A 16,526-nucleotide genomic window follows, 5' to 3' on the forward strand; every position below is an offset into this window, starting at 1 on the left:
AACTTTCAAAACTTCTTTCAGATATTTCTTAAATGTATCTTGCACTGGAATAAGTGGTAGTTTTGGAAAGTTTGTAATCCGAAGATTACATCTTCTGGTCATGTTTTCCAACATTTCCACCTTAAAATTAAGGTTTCCACTATCCCTTACACTGAGGCCTGGGACTCCACAGTTTTTATTCTGGTCTCATGTCCATCCACTTTGTTTTCCATGCTAGATAGTCTATTTTTCAAATCCAAATTTTCAGTCACAACAGTAGAGTAACGTGTTGCTGCATTTGAATCCCCAAAGAGAATTGCAGACTAGATATTGCTTCCCAGAGTGTTTCCATATTAAACACCTTGGGCCTCTGCATAGGTGTTAGTTCAAAACCCAGACTCTCTGGTGTAATTAAAGTACCTGAGACACAAAACTCTGCCGGGCAATCAGATCGCAGGAGGATAGTGAGGAACTCCAGAGCGATTTGTGTCGGTTAGAAAAATGGGCGGAGAAATGGCAAATGAGGTTCAACGTGGAGAAATGCAAGGTAATGCATTTAGGCAGTAAGAATAAGGAATACGAGTACAAAATGACAGGTGCAACTCTGGGAAAAAGTGAACAAGAAAGAGACCTGGGTGTACTGATAGATAGGACCCTGAAGCCGTCGGCACAATGCGCGGCAGCGGCAAAGAAGGCAAATAGAATGTTGGGCATGATAAAGAAAGGAATCTCGAGTAGATCGGAGAAAGTAATAATGCCGCTTTATAGGGCAATGGTCAGACCTCACTTGGAATACTGCGTCCAACATTGGTCTCCCTACCTAAAGAAGGATATAAAACTGCTGGAGAGGGTGCAGAGACGAGCAACTAAACTAGTGAAGGGTATGGAGAAACTGGTATATGAGGATCGACTTAAAACACTGGGATTGTTCTCCCTTGAGAAAAGGAGACTGCGGGGGGATATGATCGAGACCTTCAAAATACTGAAAGGAATCGACAAAATAGAGCAGAGAAGATTATTTACATTGTCCAATTTGACACGGACAAGAGGACATGAAATGAAGCTAAGGGGGGACAAGTTCAGGACTAATGTCAGGAAGTTCTGCTTCACACAGAGAGTGGTGGACATCTGGAATACTCTCCCAGGGGAGATTATTGCGGAATCGACAGTCCCAGGCTTCAAAAGCAAACTAGATGCATATCTCCTTGAGAAAGGCATATAAAGATATGGTGGCTATAAATAAACCAGGTGTATACCTGGCGGGGCCTCCGCGTGTGCGGATCGCCGGACTTGATGGACCGAAGGTCTGATCCGGAGATGGCGCTTCTTATGTTCTTATGTTCTCAGCTGGAGATGGATTCAGTTTAAGGAAATCCTGAGGGATCCGCTGTTCAACTCCTACGAGTGCTCCAGTAACTGAATTCGCTTCACAACTCCTGCTGAGTCGACTCCCGTACTCAGCTTGTCAGAAGAGAGAATACCCCAGGACGTTCCTTCCACCAACTGCTGCTCTAACGCCCCAGGGCGACTCGGAGGACTCCGCTCCTCCAGAGATAACGATGTTGCCTTGAGGGAGAGTGCTGACTGCTTGCGTGCCTCTCACAGCCGAGGAAAACTCCGGCTCACTCGTTTGCGTCCCTCGTTTGGAGAAAGACGTCCATCAGGCTTGCTGCTGCCGAAGATTCATCCGGGAAGACCCAGAGCTTGGATTTGCGTTTGACCATTGAAAAGGTAAAAGGCAGCCCTTAGGTACCTCCAAGGCAACTTAGCTCCAGCTACCAGAAGCCATCTTTGTTAAGCCCGATACTTGGGCCATTTCTATATAAAATGTTTGTGAGCAATATTGCTGAACAGTTAGAAGGAAAAGTTTTGCTTTTTTTTATGACATGAGAATTTACAACAGATGAATACCCTGAAGGGAGCAGACAAAATGAAAACATGATCTACAAAAAATGGAATGGTCTAATATCTGACTGTTAGAATTTAATGCAAAGAAGTGCAGAGTGATCCAAAGGAGCTGTATGTGATAGGGAGTGAGAAGATGATAGGTATAGACCAGGGGTGATCGTGTCTAAGAATCTTAAGGTGTCAAAAACAATGAGATAAGGCAGTGGCCAAGCCAGTAGGATGCTAGGCTGCATAGAGGCATAACCAGCAGAAGAAAGGAGATGGTAATTCTCTTTTACAAGTCATTGGTGAGGCCACACTTGGAGAACCTTGTTCAGTTTTGGAGGTTGTATCTCACTAAGGATATAAAAGGTCTTAAAGCTATTCAGAGGAAGGTGACAAAAATGGTTTGGTGATATGTGCCAGATGATGTATGAGAAGAGACTTGAGACATGAATGTGTATACCCTAGAACAGTAGTCCTCATTGCAAGGTCCACGAGCTAATGGCGGCTCACAGAGACCTTTTGGGTGGCTCACACTGCAATCAGGAGTCCCCCCCCACACACCTTTCCCCCTCAGGATCCATCGCTGCAGCTACTCTCTCACTCTTTGGGCACTGAAGCTTTCTCTATTACTGCTTCCTGTCTCTGCATTGACTGGAAGTAGTAGCAGAGGGAAAGCGTCTGGGCCACCAAAGGCAGTGTGTTTACTTCACTCACGCAGCCAGCAGCCTGAAGAGTACAAGAACAGCTGCCTTACTGGATCCCATGGAGGGGAAGTTGCTGGGGGATTTCAGGGGGGTGGTTATTAGAGAGATGCTGAACCGCGGAGATGGGGAGGGGAAAAAAAAAGAAAGAGATGCCAGACCTTTGGGAGGGGGGAAGGGAAGGGGAGAACAAAGATGCCAGACTATGGTAGGAAGGAGGAGGATGGAGGAAATACCAGACCACAAATAGGAGAAAGGGAAGGAGAGAGATGTTGGACTGCTGGAGGGGGAGGGAAAGAGATAGACATGCCAGATGAGGTAAGGAGGAGAGAGAGGTAGGGGGGGGACAGGAAGAAGGGGAGAGTGATGCCAGACTGTGGGAAGAAGAGGAGAAAGATGTCAGATCACCAGAGGGGGAGAGAGAGGAAGGAGATGGTGCACAGGGATGGGAAGGGTGAAGAAGGGAAGAGAGAGAGAGAAAAAAATGCTGTTTAAGAAAAGATGGGAATAGGTGAGAAGAAAGAGGGAGGAGATGGTACACATGGATGGAGGGGAGGGGAAAGGCAGAGAGAAGAGAGGGGATAGTTCACTTGGGTAGATGGGAAGGGAAGACATGGATCAAATCTGGAACAGTAAATAGATTTGAGACATAGAACAGTAAATAGATTTGAGAAAGAAGCAGAAAATTGAAGAAAGTTAAATGTTGAAAAGTTAATGCCAAATATGGATGTAGACTAAGTCAACAATATTCAGGGAAAAAGGTATAAAAAATACCTCATTGTCAAATCATTACTTTTACATATCCAAAGATGGATGTAGGGCAGAAAGTTAAGAAGGAGAGAAAAACAGTAAATGGATAAAGAAGTCCCTGGAAACACAGTTAAGAGCACAGACAGAAGGAAGTGCAACCAGAGACGGGAAAAGATGATTAGAAAAATAAAATCACCAGACAACAATGGTAATTTTATTTTAAATTTAGTGATTAAAGCATGTCAGTTTTGAGAATTTACATCTGTTGTCTATATTTTGCACTGTTCAGGAAGAAATGCATTTCTTTCTGTTTCTCTGGTGTTTACTGCATGCAGAGTCTGGCATCTTAGCATTTTGTTTCTGTATATTAGGACTTTTAGTTTGTGGTCCTGTGTTTGCTTAGGGTTTATCTGTGTTCTGCACATGTGATCAAGGCCAGGTATTCTGGTAGGAATGAATGTCGAAAAGCATTATTAGAGTCATGGCCTAAAGTAGGAACATATTCGTTGGCTCTCCTTCAGCCCTATTGGACCCAAAATGGCCCCGCTTAAAAATTAGTGAAGACCACTGCCCTTGAGGAAAAGAGGGACAAGGAATATATGATAGAGACATCTAAATTCTTGAAATTTATCAATACACAATCAAATATTTTCAGAGAAAGGAAGCAGTAGTTACATGAATGGAAGTTCTGAGGAAATAAACTTAAAAATAACATCAGGAAATATTTTTTCACACAGAGTGGTAGATGTTTGGAATGCTCTTCCAGTGGAGCTGGTAGGGACACAAACTGTGACAGAATTCAAAAAGCTGAGATAAACACAGAGAATCCCCATATAGCGAGAGGATGCAATCCAAACAAAATTTAAATGACCTTCACACTTCAAGCAAGGCATGGAGGGATGTAACATGCATAGAGTGGCAGATACTACCCCCCACTTGAGAAGCCGCTGCTTACCTCCTCTATGGGTTCCCTCTAAGGGAAAAGACCGGACCAATGCTCCGGTCATTTATATAGCCAAAACGAATAGTCAGCATATATGTATAAAAAAGGTAATTATCCCAGGACAAGCAGGCAGCATAATTCTTGACTGATGGGTGACGGCACCGACGGAGCCCCGGTACAGACAATTTTAGAGTGATTGCACTCTAAGAACTTGGAAAGTTCTAGTAGGCCGCACCGCGCACGCGCGAGTGCCTTCCCGCCCGACAGAGGCACGCGGTCCCCAGTTTCTTAGTTTCCGCAGAGCTAAGAAGTCGCATTTTTCAACGGCTGTTGGAATTTTTCTTATATGCTTACCTGCTCGCGAAACCTTTTTGGAAAATATTTTTCCTTTCTTTCTCTTCTTTTTCGTTAAAAAATAAATAAATAAATAAAATAGAGTTTATTTCTTTATTTTTCTTCATTCGATTTTGCCCCGGTGGGGCCTGCTGCCATCATCGAGGCCTCGGCCTTCGATTTGGCAGAAGCCGTTTTTACTTTCATGCCCCCCTAGCCAGGGTTTAAAAAGTGCCAGCGGTGTGCACGGCCTATATCCCTCAAGGACCCGCACAACTGGTGCTTACAGTGCCTAGGTCCTGAGCATCAGGCTACCACCTGCACCCGCTGTGCCACGTTGAAAAAACGTACCTTAAAAAATCGCCAGATACAGCAGCGCTTACTTTTCGGTGCCGATATGTCCGATCCTGCGGCATCGACACCGGCCCCATCTCAGTCGGCACCCTCTTCGTCGACACCGCGCAATACCGTGCCAGCGTCGCTACACCCAGGTAAGCCGGCTAAGAAGCCTTCCCCGCTGGAGCGTCCTCCGGTCTCAATTGCAGCGAGCCCAGTCCTGCCGACCCTGAGGCGCCCGCGGAAGCGCTCCGCCCCCATCGAGGTGAGTCCCTCGACCTCGGGCTCCTCATCTCCGGGGCGTCGAGCGGCACCGCAGGTACCGCAAAAGAAAAAGGCGGTACCGGTGCCTTCTTTGGATGAGCGCATTGCAGCCGTCCTACAGGTGCAGCTCAAGGAGCAGTTACAGCAACTCCTTCCTGCTCTATTGGCACCGACCCTTCCGGTCCCGGTCCGGTCTGAGCCACCGGTACCGGCAGTGGAGCAGCCTCTATTGTCTGCGTCCACTGCTTCGGTATCGGTCCACTCTGCCTCATCGATATCGATGCCAGTCCTCGCACCGGAACCGAGAGCCCAGCATCAGTCGGTGCAGACTTCGGCACCGTTGCAGTCGGTAACGTCTCCCGGTACCGTATCTATGAGGTCGGGTAAGTCGACACGCAAATCCCGACATCTGGAACCCTCTACTCCGGAGTCTCGAGACCGTAGCTCCCATATTAGGGATCCTGATCTGTGGGGTGACTCCGAAGAGCCTTTTCTTTCTGAGGGTGAGTGTTCCTCGGATGAGGATGATTCTGCTGTTCCTGATCCATCCTCCAAACATGATTCTACGTCTTTCACTTCCTTTCTGAAGGACATGTGTGAATCTCTTTCCATTCCTTTGGAGGCTGAGTCTAAAAAATCCAAAGCCTTTCTGGATGCCCTTGATTTTGACCAGCCTCCAAAGGAATTTTTGAAACTCCCTCTTCATGACATCTTGAGGGAAACTTTCTATAAGAACCTAGAGACTCCTTTGACCATCTCAGGAGCTCCCCGTAAATTGGATTCATTATATAAAGTAATCCCTATTCCTGGATTCGATAAGCCACAGCTTCCACATGAATCTCTGCTTGTGGAATCTACACTTAAGAAGTCCGCCGGAGCTAGTGTATATGCTTCTGTCCCTCCTGGCAGAGAGGGCAAAGCCATAGACAAATTCGGTAAGAGGTTATACCAGAATGCAATGTGAGCTAATAGATCTGGTAATTATGCTTTTCACTTTTCTTTTTATCTTAAGCATCTCCTTACCACCATAGCTTCCTTTGAAAAGTACCTTCCTGAGCGGAAACGACAGGCTTTCCACCACTGCTCGTCTTCTCTTTTCCAACTCCGTAAATTTATGGTAAGATCAATTTATGACACGTTTGAACTTACCACTAGAGCCACGGCCATGTCTGTGGCCATGCGCCGACTTGCCTGGCTTAGAGTATCCGAGCTTGATGTCAACCATCAAGATCGGTTGGCTAATGCCCCATGCCTGGGGGATGAGCTCTTTGGGGAATCCATGGACTCGACCACCCAAAAGCTCTCCGCCCATGAGACTCGCTGGGATACTCTGCTCAAAACAAAAAAGAAGGCTCCACCGGCACGGCCTTTCAGACAGCAGTCGGCCTATCAACGCCGTTATGTGGCTCGTCCATTGCCATCAGCTCCCCAGCAACCTAGGCGTCAACGTCAGCAACAACGACAAACGCCTAGGCCACCGCAACAGCAACCTGTGAAGCCACCTCCACAACAAAAATCTACGCAGCCCTTTTGACTTGATTCTCCAGGGCATAGCCAGCGTCCAAACATCTACCCACCTACCTCAACCTATAGGTGGCCGTCTCACTTTTTTCCTCAGCCGGTGGGAAGTTATCACTTCGGACTAATGGGTCCTCAACATCATCCGCCACGGCTACTCTCTCAACTTTCAGACCCTTCCTGCCCAAAGTCTGCCAAGAGAGTCTGCTTTGAACACTCCTCAGTCTTCCCTCCTTCTCCAGGAGGTTCAATCCCTCCTCCTTTTGAACGCCATAGAGGAAGTTCCTCTAGATCAAAAGGGACAGGGATTCTACTCCCGTTACTTTCTAGTTCCCAAAAAAACAGGAGATCTCAGGCCAATTCTAGATCTTCGCGATCTCAACAAATGCTTAGTCAAAGAAAAATTCAAGATGCTTTCTTTAGCCACTCTTTACCCTCTTCTCAATCAAGACGACTGGCTATGCTCCCTCGATCTCAAAGAGGCATACACTCACATACCGGTCAATCTGACCTCCAGACAGTACCTCCGTTTCATGATCAATCACTGTCATTACCAATACAAGGTGCTGCCCTTCGGCCTTGCCTCCTCTCCAAGAGTGTTCACCAAATGTCTGATTGTGGTGGCTGCCTTTCTACGCTCTCACCACCTTCAGGTCTTTCCTTACCTGGACGATTGGTTGATAAAGGCCAATTCATCTCAGACAGTACTCCTGGCTACCAACCAAACCATCCTGTTTCTCCAACTTCTGGGGTTCGAGATCAATCTACCCAAATCTCATCTCATCCTCACTCAGAGACTTCAATTCATTGGAGCGGTGCTGGACACAGTCCTCATGAGAGCGTTCCTGCCGTCCAACCATCTTCACACTCTTCAATCTCTATGTCAGCAGGTACTTCCACAACGTTCCATCTCTGCCAAACACATGATGATACTCTTGGGTCACATGGCCTCCACAGTTCATGTCACACCCTTCGCACGTCTTCACCTGCGCACTCCTCAATGGACCCTAGCTACCCAGTGGTCCCAAGCGACGGATCCTTGCTCACGACACATATCTGTGACATCATCTCTTCGTCAGTCTCTACAATGGTGGTTGATATCCTCAAATCTCTCCAGAGGTCTTCTGTTCCATCTACCTCCTCATCAACTTATCATCACCACCGACGCCTCCCCTTATGCCTGGGGAGCTCATTTGAACGAGTTCCAAACTCAAGGACTTTGGACAGCCCAGGAAATGAAGCATCATATCAATTTCCTGGAACTCAGAGCGATGTTTTATGCCCTCAAGGCCTTCCAACATCTTCTCTTTCCTCAGGTCCTCCTACTGTGCACAGACAATCAAGTTGCGATGTACTACATCAACAAACAGGGTGGGACAGGCTCTCGCCTCTTGTGCCAGGAAGCCCAGAAGATTTGGGCTTGGGCCACAGATCACCAACTATTCCTGAAAGCTATCTACATTCAGGGAGAACAGAATTCTTTAGTGGACAAGCTCAGCAGAATTCTCCAGCCTCACGAGTGGACACTCGATCCTTTAACTCTACAGTCCATCTTCGCTCAGTGGTGCACTCCTCAGATAGACCTCTTTGCAGCTCCTCAAAATCACCAGCTGCCCCTATTCTGCTCCAGACTCTACTCTCCTCACCGTCTGGCAGCGGATGCATTTCTCCTCGATTGGTCCAATCTGTTCCTGTACGCTTTCCCTCCTCTGCCTCTCATGTTACGAACCTTGTTCAAACTCAAGAGGGAAGGAGCCACCATGATTCTGATTGCTCCACGGTGGCCCAGGCAACATTGGTTCTCCCTTCTACTTCAACTCAGTGCCAGGGAGCCTTTTCTTCTTCCGCTGTTTCCTTCTCTGCTTACGCAACATCAGGAGATCCTTCTGCATCCCAACCTTCCGTCTCTGCACCTGACAGCTTGGTTTCTCTCGGGCTGACTTCTAATGATACTTCTTTATCTCAGCCCGTTCGTTCCATTCTGGATGCCTCCAGGAAACCGGCCACTCTGCAATGTTACCATCAGAAGTGGACACGGTTTTCTTCCTGGTGTCTTCTTCATCAACATGATCCCACTTCCCTTGCAGTGGAGACTTTGTTGGATTATCTACTTTCTTTGTCTGACTCTGGCCTCAAGTCTATTTCCATCAGAGTCCACCTCAGTGCTATTGCTGCTTTTCATGAGCCAGTTCATGGAAAACTTCTCTCGGCTCATCCCTTGGTGTCCAGATTCATGCGGGGTCTTTTCAATGTGAAACCAACTCTCAGAGCCCCTCCTGTAATTTGGGATCTCAATGTGGTTCTTTCCGCCTTAATGAAGCCTCCATTTGAACCTTTGGCTACTGCTCCTTTCAAGTTTCTCACTTGGAAGGTACTTTTCCTTATTGGTCTTACCTCTGCCAGGAGGGTCAGTGAGCTCCATGCACTAGTTGCTGATCCACCTTTTACAGTCTTTCATCATGACAAGGTGATTCTGCATACACATCCAAAGTTTCTCCCTAAGGTTGTCTCTGAATTCCATCTCAACCAATCCATTGTTCTGCCTGTCTTCTTTCCGAAACCTCACTCTCATTCTGGAGAACAGGCTCTGCACACTTTGGACTGTAAGCGGGCTCTAGCTTACTATTTAGAGCGTACTAAGCCCCACAGATCATCTCCCCAACTCTTTCTGTCCTTTGATCCGAATAAATTGGGACGTCCTGTTTCTAAACGTACGTTGTCAAATTGGCTTGCAGCGTGCATTTCATTTTGTTATGCTCAGTCCGGACTGACACTGGAAGGTTCTGTCACGGCCCATAGAGTTCGAGCTATGGCAGCATCTGTAGCTTTCCTCCGTTCCACTCCTATTGAGGAAATCTGCAAAGCTGCTACTTGGTCCTCAGTTCATACTTTTACATCTCATTATTGTCTGGATACATTCTCCAGACGGGATGGACACTTCGGCCAATCTGTTTTGCAAAATTTGTTTTCCTAATAGCCAACCTTCCCTCCATCCCTCTTTTTGTTAGCTTGGAGGTCACCCATCAGTCAAGAATATGCTGCCTGCTTGTCCTGGGATAAAGCACAGTTACTTACCGTAACAGGTGTTATCCAAGGACAGCAGGCAGATATTCTTGCGTCCCACCCACCTCCCCGGGTTGGCTTCTTAGCTGGCTTATCCTAACTGGGGACCGTGCGCCTCTGTCGGGCGAGAAGGCACTCGCGTGTGCGCGGTGCGGCCTACTAGAACTTTCCAAGTTCTTAGAGTGCAATCACTCTAAAATTGTCCGTACCGGGGCTCCGTCGGTGCCGTCACCCATCAGTCAAGAATATCTGCCTGCTGTCCCTGGATAACACCTGTTACGGTAAGTAACTGTGCTATTTGTATCCCTCCATTGTTTAGCCATACTTATTATTCTGATTTACTAACAAATTTCTAGCAGTTCTGTATGTTTATGTTCTCTTTGCTTATAAATCACACCTGCATGCAGCCACAGTCAGATAATGTTAAATACACTTTAGACTTCTGTTTGCTAATATTTTGTTTCTTAAACATAGTTCCTATGGTTATGAATCTGTCTCACCTACCCCATTGCAGATGTTGCTTGTTAAATTGGGATCCCTGGATATTTGGCATTTTATGCTATTGTATTATTTGTGAATAGATTTATAAACAGCACAGCTACACCTTCTCATATGTGTTAAACTTCAGAAGCCTCAAAGGTGACTAGTTTCACACATGCCACTCAACAAGTGAAGCCCATGATGATTCAGGTGACTCACGGGCAAATTCATTTGTTTTCCATCAATAAACATATTTTTGAAAAATCATTCATGTTATTTCTATGTACAAAAGTACTTAGCTTAAAAATGATATCCCTCTTTATTTGAGGCACGGACCAGATAGCCTGTACATAGAAATAACATGAATGATTTTTTAAAAAATGCTTTTGATCGAAAACAAATGAAGTAGCATGTGAAGCCCATGATGATTCAGGTGAATCATGGGCAGAGTGGCTCGTGTGAAACTAGTCACGTTTGAGGCTTCTGAAGATTATCACAGGTGAAAAGGTGTAGCTGTGCTGTTTATAAATCTGTTTTTGAGTGCTGAATATATTAAGAATTTGGATTTAAATGCTCCCGCCATAAGACTCTGGACCTGATCAATTTAAGAACACTTTTTTGTTTTTATAGATGGTATTGTTAATTTTAATAATTTTGCATGTACACCATTTATTTGATTTGTATGTAAATATGTGTTGTTTTTTTTATAGTAACATATTTATTAATTTTATGATTGTATTTTATTTTTGGTTTTTATAGCTTCTACCCCTGACGCAGCCTTAGGGCGAAACTTGGCCACATCGGATCTTCAATTAATAAATTGTTTGTGTTTATGTCTGTTGGTTGCTGTTTTTTCTGTTTGCTGTGCTATCTGTCTGCAGATCAACGCCTCTCTTGTGTGTGTGTGTGTGGCATTGTCATCTGCAGCCTCTCTACCTTCAACAACTTCAGTAGTTATTTCAGTCCCAGACACTGATCTTACAATTTAAGCTCTTTACTGGCAAATCAACACCATGCAAATATACATAGAACTCACCATTGATACTTTCATAGTAACAGAAAATCTGAGATTTGTTTTTTAAATCATTGGAAAATATTTCAGTGACAAAGAAAGCACAGGACAGATATATATTACACATAGCTGTCTTGCCCATAAATTAATTTTTCTTTAATAATGAATGCCAATGCTTAGATGTGTTTGTGAGATTTCTGAACAATAATGTATGACAACCCCTCAAAAGAGAAGTGTTCATATCTACCTCATGGGAAAAAAGTCCATCAACACTATCTTCAGATAGTCCCACAGTGAGGTTTTCTCTTAACAAGCATACTTCCTAACCTGGGCCAAACAATCTCAGCTAACGCTCACCTAAAATGGTAATATATGTGTTTCTCAACTTATATCTTCATCCCACTCAAAGTCACATTTTAGAAAACAATTAAAAACATTCTTGTTTTCTAGGTTTATAACTAATTAGACTCCCTCCGCATGATAATCTCTTAATTGTACTCTCATTATTAATCTTTTGTAAACCACATTGAACTTCATGGCTATGCAGTCTAAAAATCTGTTATGTTTGTTTGTGTCTCCTAAACACATCTATGCATTGCCTTGTACTTGTTATATGATTTTTTAATCAAAAGATTCATTTGGGTTTTAAATCATTCTTGTGGTTTGATCTTAAAGCATTCTTTGCCACCCTAAGGAGATTGAACCTAGATACCTTTCTCAGCACTTCCTCTGGGCCATGAGGCCAGTACAACTGTAAAGCTTTTTCCCTAGTATAATGTGTGCACGGAGTACCACTGTTCACCATAATCTGAGAAAGGCCATGGTAAAAGTAAGCATGTATCATCTTTTCTAGCATCTTTTAATGCTCTTCTTCGGGAACTGGTAGCTGAATTTACCCTGACTGACAACTCAGCCAATACAACAACATCCCTCCTCCGATCCCTCTGTCACTATGATGACAGTGTTCTGCTTGGCTCCTGGCTCCAAGAAACAGACCATAAATCAATTGAAGATCAGGTACTGAAGCTTTGAAGGTGGGCTGTAACTGTTCTGTCCTTTCAAGTTAGGTTGTAGATATTTACCTAACTGACAACTTTTGATTATGTTGTATTCTAATTATACCAGTTTGCTTAAAGTATACTTGCATTAGATCACAGGATTTATTAATTATAGTAAAGCTGTCTAATGTATCAGTTCAAAACTTTTGTTGTAGTTATAGTAAACATTATGTTTTGCTTTACTATTACTATAACATATTCCTGGCAAGCAGACACATCGCTGGAGGCATAGGAGCAGGATGGAGTGAGCACCCCTCCTGCTCCCTTGGGGGGAGGGGAACAGGTACAGGTAGGGAGCGTCTGGTAGCAGGAGGGAGTCGGCATCCCTCCTGCTGTTTGTTTTTTGGGGGAGGAAGAAGTTGGCCTGATGGCAGGAGGGAGTGGGAATTTTTAAGCAGCAATGGTGGCGGTCCTCGACGGGAGGAGTTCAGAATGGGAAAGGGACACTTTGTTCATGGGCTTTTTTTTTTTTTTTTTTTTTTTTTTTAATCGGGGGCTGATATTTTGCGTTGGAGATCTAGTATATCTAATCCAAGAGTGCTTGCCTAGCTTTGATTGCAAGTCTTTTGGTGCTTACATCTAGTACCTACTGATACATTCGCAATGAGAAACAAGGGAAAATCTTATATCCAAGTGAGCCTCCACTTATAGCCCTGGTTGAGCTGAGCTGAGCTTAAAAAATAAATGAAATAAATAATGGATTGATTTTACATGTTATTTCCAGTGCAATAGGTGAGACATTCTAGACCAGTGTTTCTTAACCTTTACAAGCCAAGTACACCCTAAGTCTAACAAATACCAACCGGGTCCCCCAGCCAAACTCCACCCAAGACCCCCCAAACTCTGACCCAGACCTGCCCAAACTCCGCCCCTGACTCCACCCCATAATAATAATACTAATTGTAATGCAATTTCTTCCATCCATTTTTCATATAAACACAATATATAATCTTATTAATACATAATTGTAACCACAAAATGAAAAAAACACAAAGCACACTGAAAACCCCCCAAATATAAATTATGATTAACATTTTCTCTGTGTACAAAGATATCAAGGCAGATGACTTTAAAATATGCAATGTCACCTCAGTAACAACTATAGAAAAATAGACAAATTTAGTGCAAAATATAGACAGCAGATATAAATTCTCAAAACTGACACATTTTGAGTCTCTGGTTGCACTTCCTTCTGACTGTGCATCCAATATTTCTTTCTTTCTGCCTCCTGCATGCTTCCTCTCCTCCAGACCTCATTCCATTCCCCTACCAACATCTCTCACTGTCCCTCCATGAGTCCAACTTTTCTTCCTCTTTCATCCCCCAGATCATTTTTTACCACGACCCAGCAGCCCCATTCCTCTCATCCAGACCTCATTCCATTCCCCAACCAACATCTCTCTCTGTCCCTCCATGAGTCCAACTTTTCTTTCTCTTTCATCCCCCACATCATTTTTCACCACGACCCAGCAACCCCATTCCTCTCGTCCAGACCTTATTCCATTCCCCAACCAGCATCTCTCTCTGTCCATCCACGAGTCCAACTTTTCTTCCTCTCTCATCCCCCACATCATTTTTCACCACGACCCACCATCCCCATGCCCATTTTTCCTTCTATCACCCCTCGCCAACACCATGCCACATCTCTCCCTCCATCACTATGCCCAACATTCCTCCCCCTTGCATCCCCTTCAATCTATCCCTCTGTTCCCTCTCCACCACCATATACAACATTTCTCCCTCTCATCCTTCTATTCCCCATGCATCTCTACCTCACTTCTCTCTATGCCCAATTTTCCTCTTCCTTTTTCTCCAAGTACACAATTTCTTTCCCTCTCACTCACACACTCAGGCCCAACAATTGAACCTTTCTATTCCCTCCCTCCCTCTTTTCTATGTCCCAAATTAGTGCCACCTTCCTCCCTCCCTTCTTCCTTTGTCCCAAATTCATGCCCCCTCCCTCTCACCGCCTTCCAGCCTTTGTCCTTCCTCCCTCCCTGCCGCACCAAAGTCTGCCTGCCTCCCTCCCTGCTGCGGCAAAGCCTACCAGCTGTGCCGAAGCCTGCCTACCCACCACCGATTCCTCTGAAGCCTGCCTACCCCTGCCGCCACCACATGCATTTAACTATCCCCTGCCGCAACTCCGGGAAGGGAAGGACCAGGTGCATGCAGCGATTGCACGCTGCCTGCCTACAAGCCTTCTCCTGACGTAAATTCTGACATCAAAGAGAAGGTCCAGGCCAGCCAAGCAGTAATTGTGTTCTTTTGAGCACAAGTATACTATACTGCAATATTCTCCCAGTCTGTATTGAGTTATACAGGGTTCAATGGGGTGATCTACCCAGTGTCAAGCACAATTTTTCTTTTCTCTTATGCAGTAATTGAAATCACCCATTATTATACTGTTTCCCATTTCTCCAACTTTCCTAATCTCTGAAAACATTTCTTCATCTGTCTACCCATTATGTCCCGGAGACAGTTGTATTCCACATGCCTTGGGAGGAAGGGGCAGGAGCTTTGAGCTCAGCCTCCTTAGAGTTCTCCAGCGCAGGAGAACCCTAAAAAGCCCAACCAACAGGGATGAGATCCTGCTCAGAAGTCACAAGTCAAGAGGGTGTGAAACGCAAACTTGTGGAGGTTGTAGAGGTTCAGTAACCCCAGTCAGGGGTCCTTGAGGCCATCTGTTCAGAGGGGTTTTTTTTCAGACTTTGTCAGTCTCTTGCGGAGAGCTCATTTAATGGGCCCGGGGAGTGCTGCGCTTGCTGCCTGTGAGTGCGCTGACATCAGAACATGGAGATTTCTTTTCTAACAAGGCTTCCCACCACGGATCAAGCAGGCTCCAAGCATCAGTGTCATTAAAATAATCTAAATAAGACATGACCAAAGCCTGTATCATACTGCAAAAGTTCTCTGTGCTCAACTAGTGCTTTAATATTGCTACCATACTGATTTTAAAAAATACCATTTGAACCAGCTTCTTTAATTGTATTGTTCCAATGATGTCAAACCTCAATTAAAGAAACTGGTTCAAACTGTATTGTTCCAATGATGTCAAACCTCAGTTTGAACCAGCTTCTTTAATTGAGGTTTGACATCATTGGAACATTCTTCAGAGAACAATTTTAAAAAGCATGACTTATAAATGTACATATTAGGCAAATTTCTGAAATGTGTGCATATTGGGGAGGTGTTCCTGGGTGCAGGGTTGCTAAGGTGAGCGCACTGAACCAGTATGCACATGCCTTTGCATATTTACACAAATAGGTGCAGAACTTTGTGCATATCTTTTCCCAAGTAAATTTTGAAAGGTACCAGTGGAATTTACACACATATACTAAGGGGGGAATTCATCAATTTGTGCTACTGTTAAAATGGGCCACAAGTCATGCTATTTTAACACAGGGCCTAATTGGATAAAATGGGACCCTGTGCTAAACTAGCACTACTTGTGGTAAAATAACCCATCTTAACAGTAGCACACATACATGAATTCCCTCCTTAGTCTGAAAAATATCCTTCCATTGTACTTTAAGTTGACCTTCAAATGTTTTCTCCCTGGATATTAATATTATGCGAGAGGGTGGATGGTGTTTGTTATAAAAAGAACTTGAATGTACTTTTGTGTAAAATTATAATTTGTAGTTTATACAAATTAATATAAATTCTGCAGCTCCAGCCAAACAGCGCCTCTGGGAGTGGTGCCTTGGAGCATGACCCTTCTTCAATATATTTACGCATCCCTGCTGGTGAAGCTGTACCTGGTCCTCTTCCACTGGGAGTGTCTGTCATTGATGCTTCTGTGGCTCTCTTTGGTGTGGTGTTTCCTCATGTGTCTTATAAACACAGGTCAGTAGTATCTATACATCAAAAATATGAAATGAAATGTATGATTAAACAGGTTTTATAAATTGTGAAATATAAAGAAAAAAGTTTGTGTAATACATGAACAAATGACATAAAGAAGGGAAAAAAGTCTCGCCCATCATTGTAAAATAGGAGTTTTCTTACATGTGTGTGTGTGTATATATATATATATATATATATATATATATATATTTCCTGCCCTTCCCCAAGATGCTGGAATGTTAATCTGCAAGTATTCTAAGGTTGAGCAATGTTATTGATCAAGAATAGAGCTAGTTCCAAAGAATAGATGAAGTTCCAAAAAGAGGACACTTCCAGAAAATCAACTCATA

At 44.3% G+C, this 16,526-nt stretch overlaps 1 protein-coding gene across 7 annotated transcripts in view; it reads left to right on the top strand.

Moving 5' to 3' along the window:
* The window catches only part of HEATR5B (HEAT repeat containing 5B), a 297,408-nt gene that overhangs the window by 96,941 nt on the left and 183,941 nt on the right, over positions 1-16,526 (top strand). For 6 of the 7 annotated variants that reach the window (XM_033938914.1, XM_033938913.1, XM_033938916.1 and 3 more), the window contains 3 exons: positions 11,020-11,082; positions 12,126-12,289; positions 16,001-16,176. In XM_033938914.1, the coding sequence (XP_033794805.1) occupies positions 11,020-11,082; positions 12,126-12,289; positions 16,001-16,176 (403 nt within the window). The remainder of the gene's footprint in view (positions 1-11,019; positions 11,083-12,125; positions 12,290-16,000; positions 16,177-16,526) is intronic. The other variant, XM_033938919.1, reaches the window with a different exon arrangement.

This window comes from Geotrypetes seraphini, chromosome 3 (genome assembly GCF_902459505.1).
Source record: "Geotrypetes seraphini chromosome 3, aGeoSer1.1, whole genome shotgun sequence".
NCBI lineage: Eukaryota > Metazoa > Chordata > Amphibia > Gymnophiona > Dermophiidae > Geotrypetes > Geotrypetes seraphini.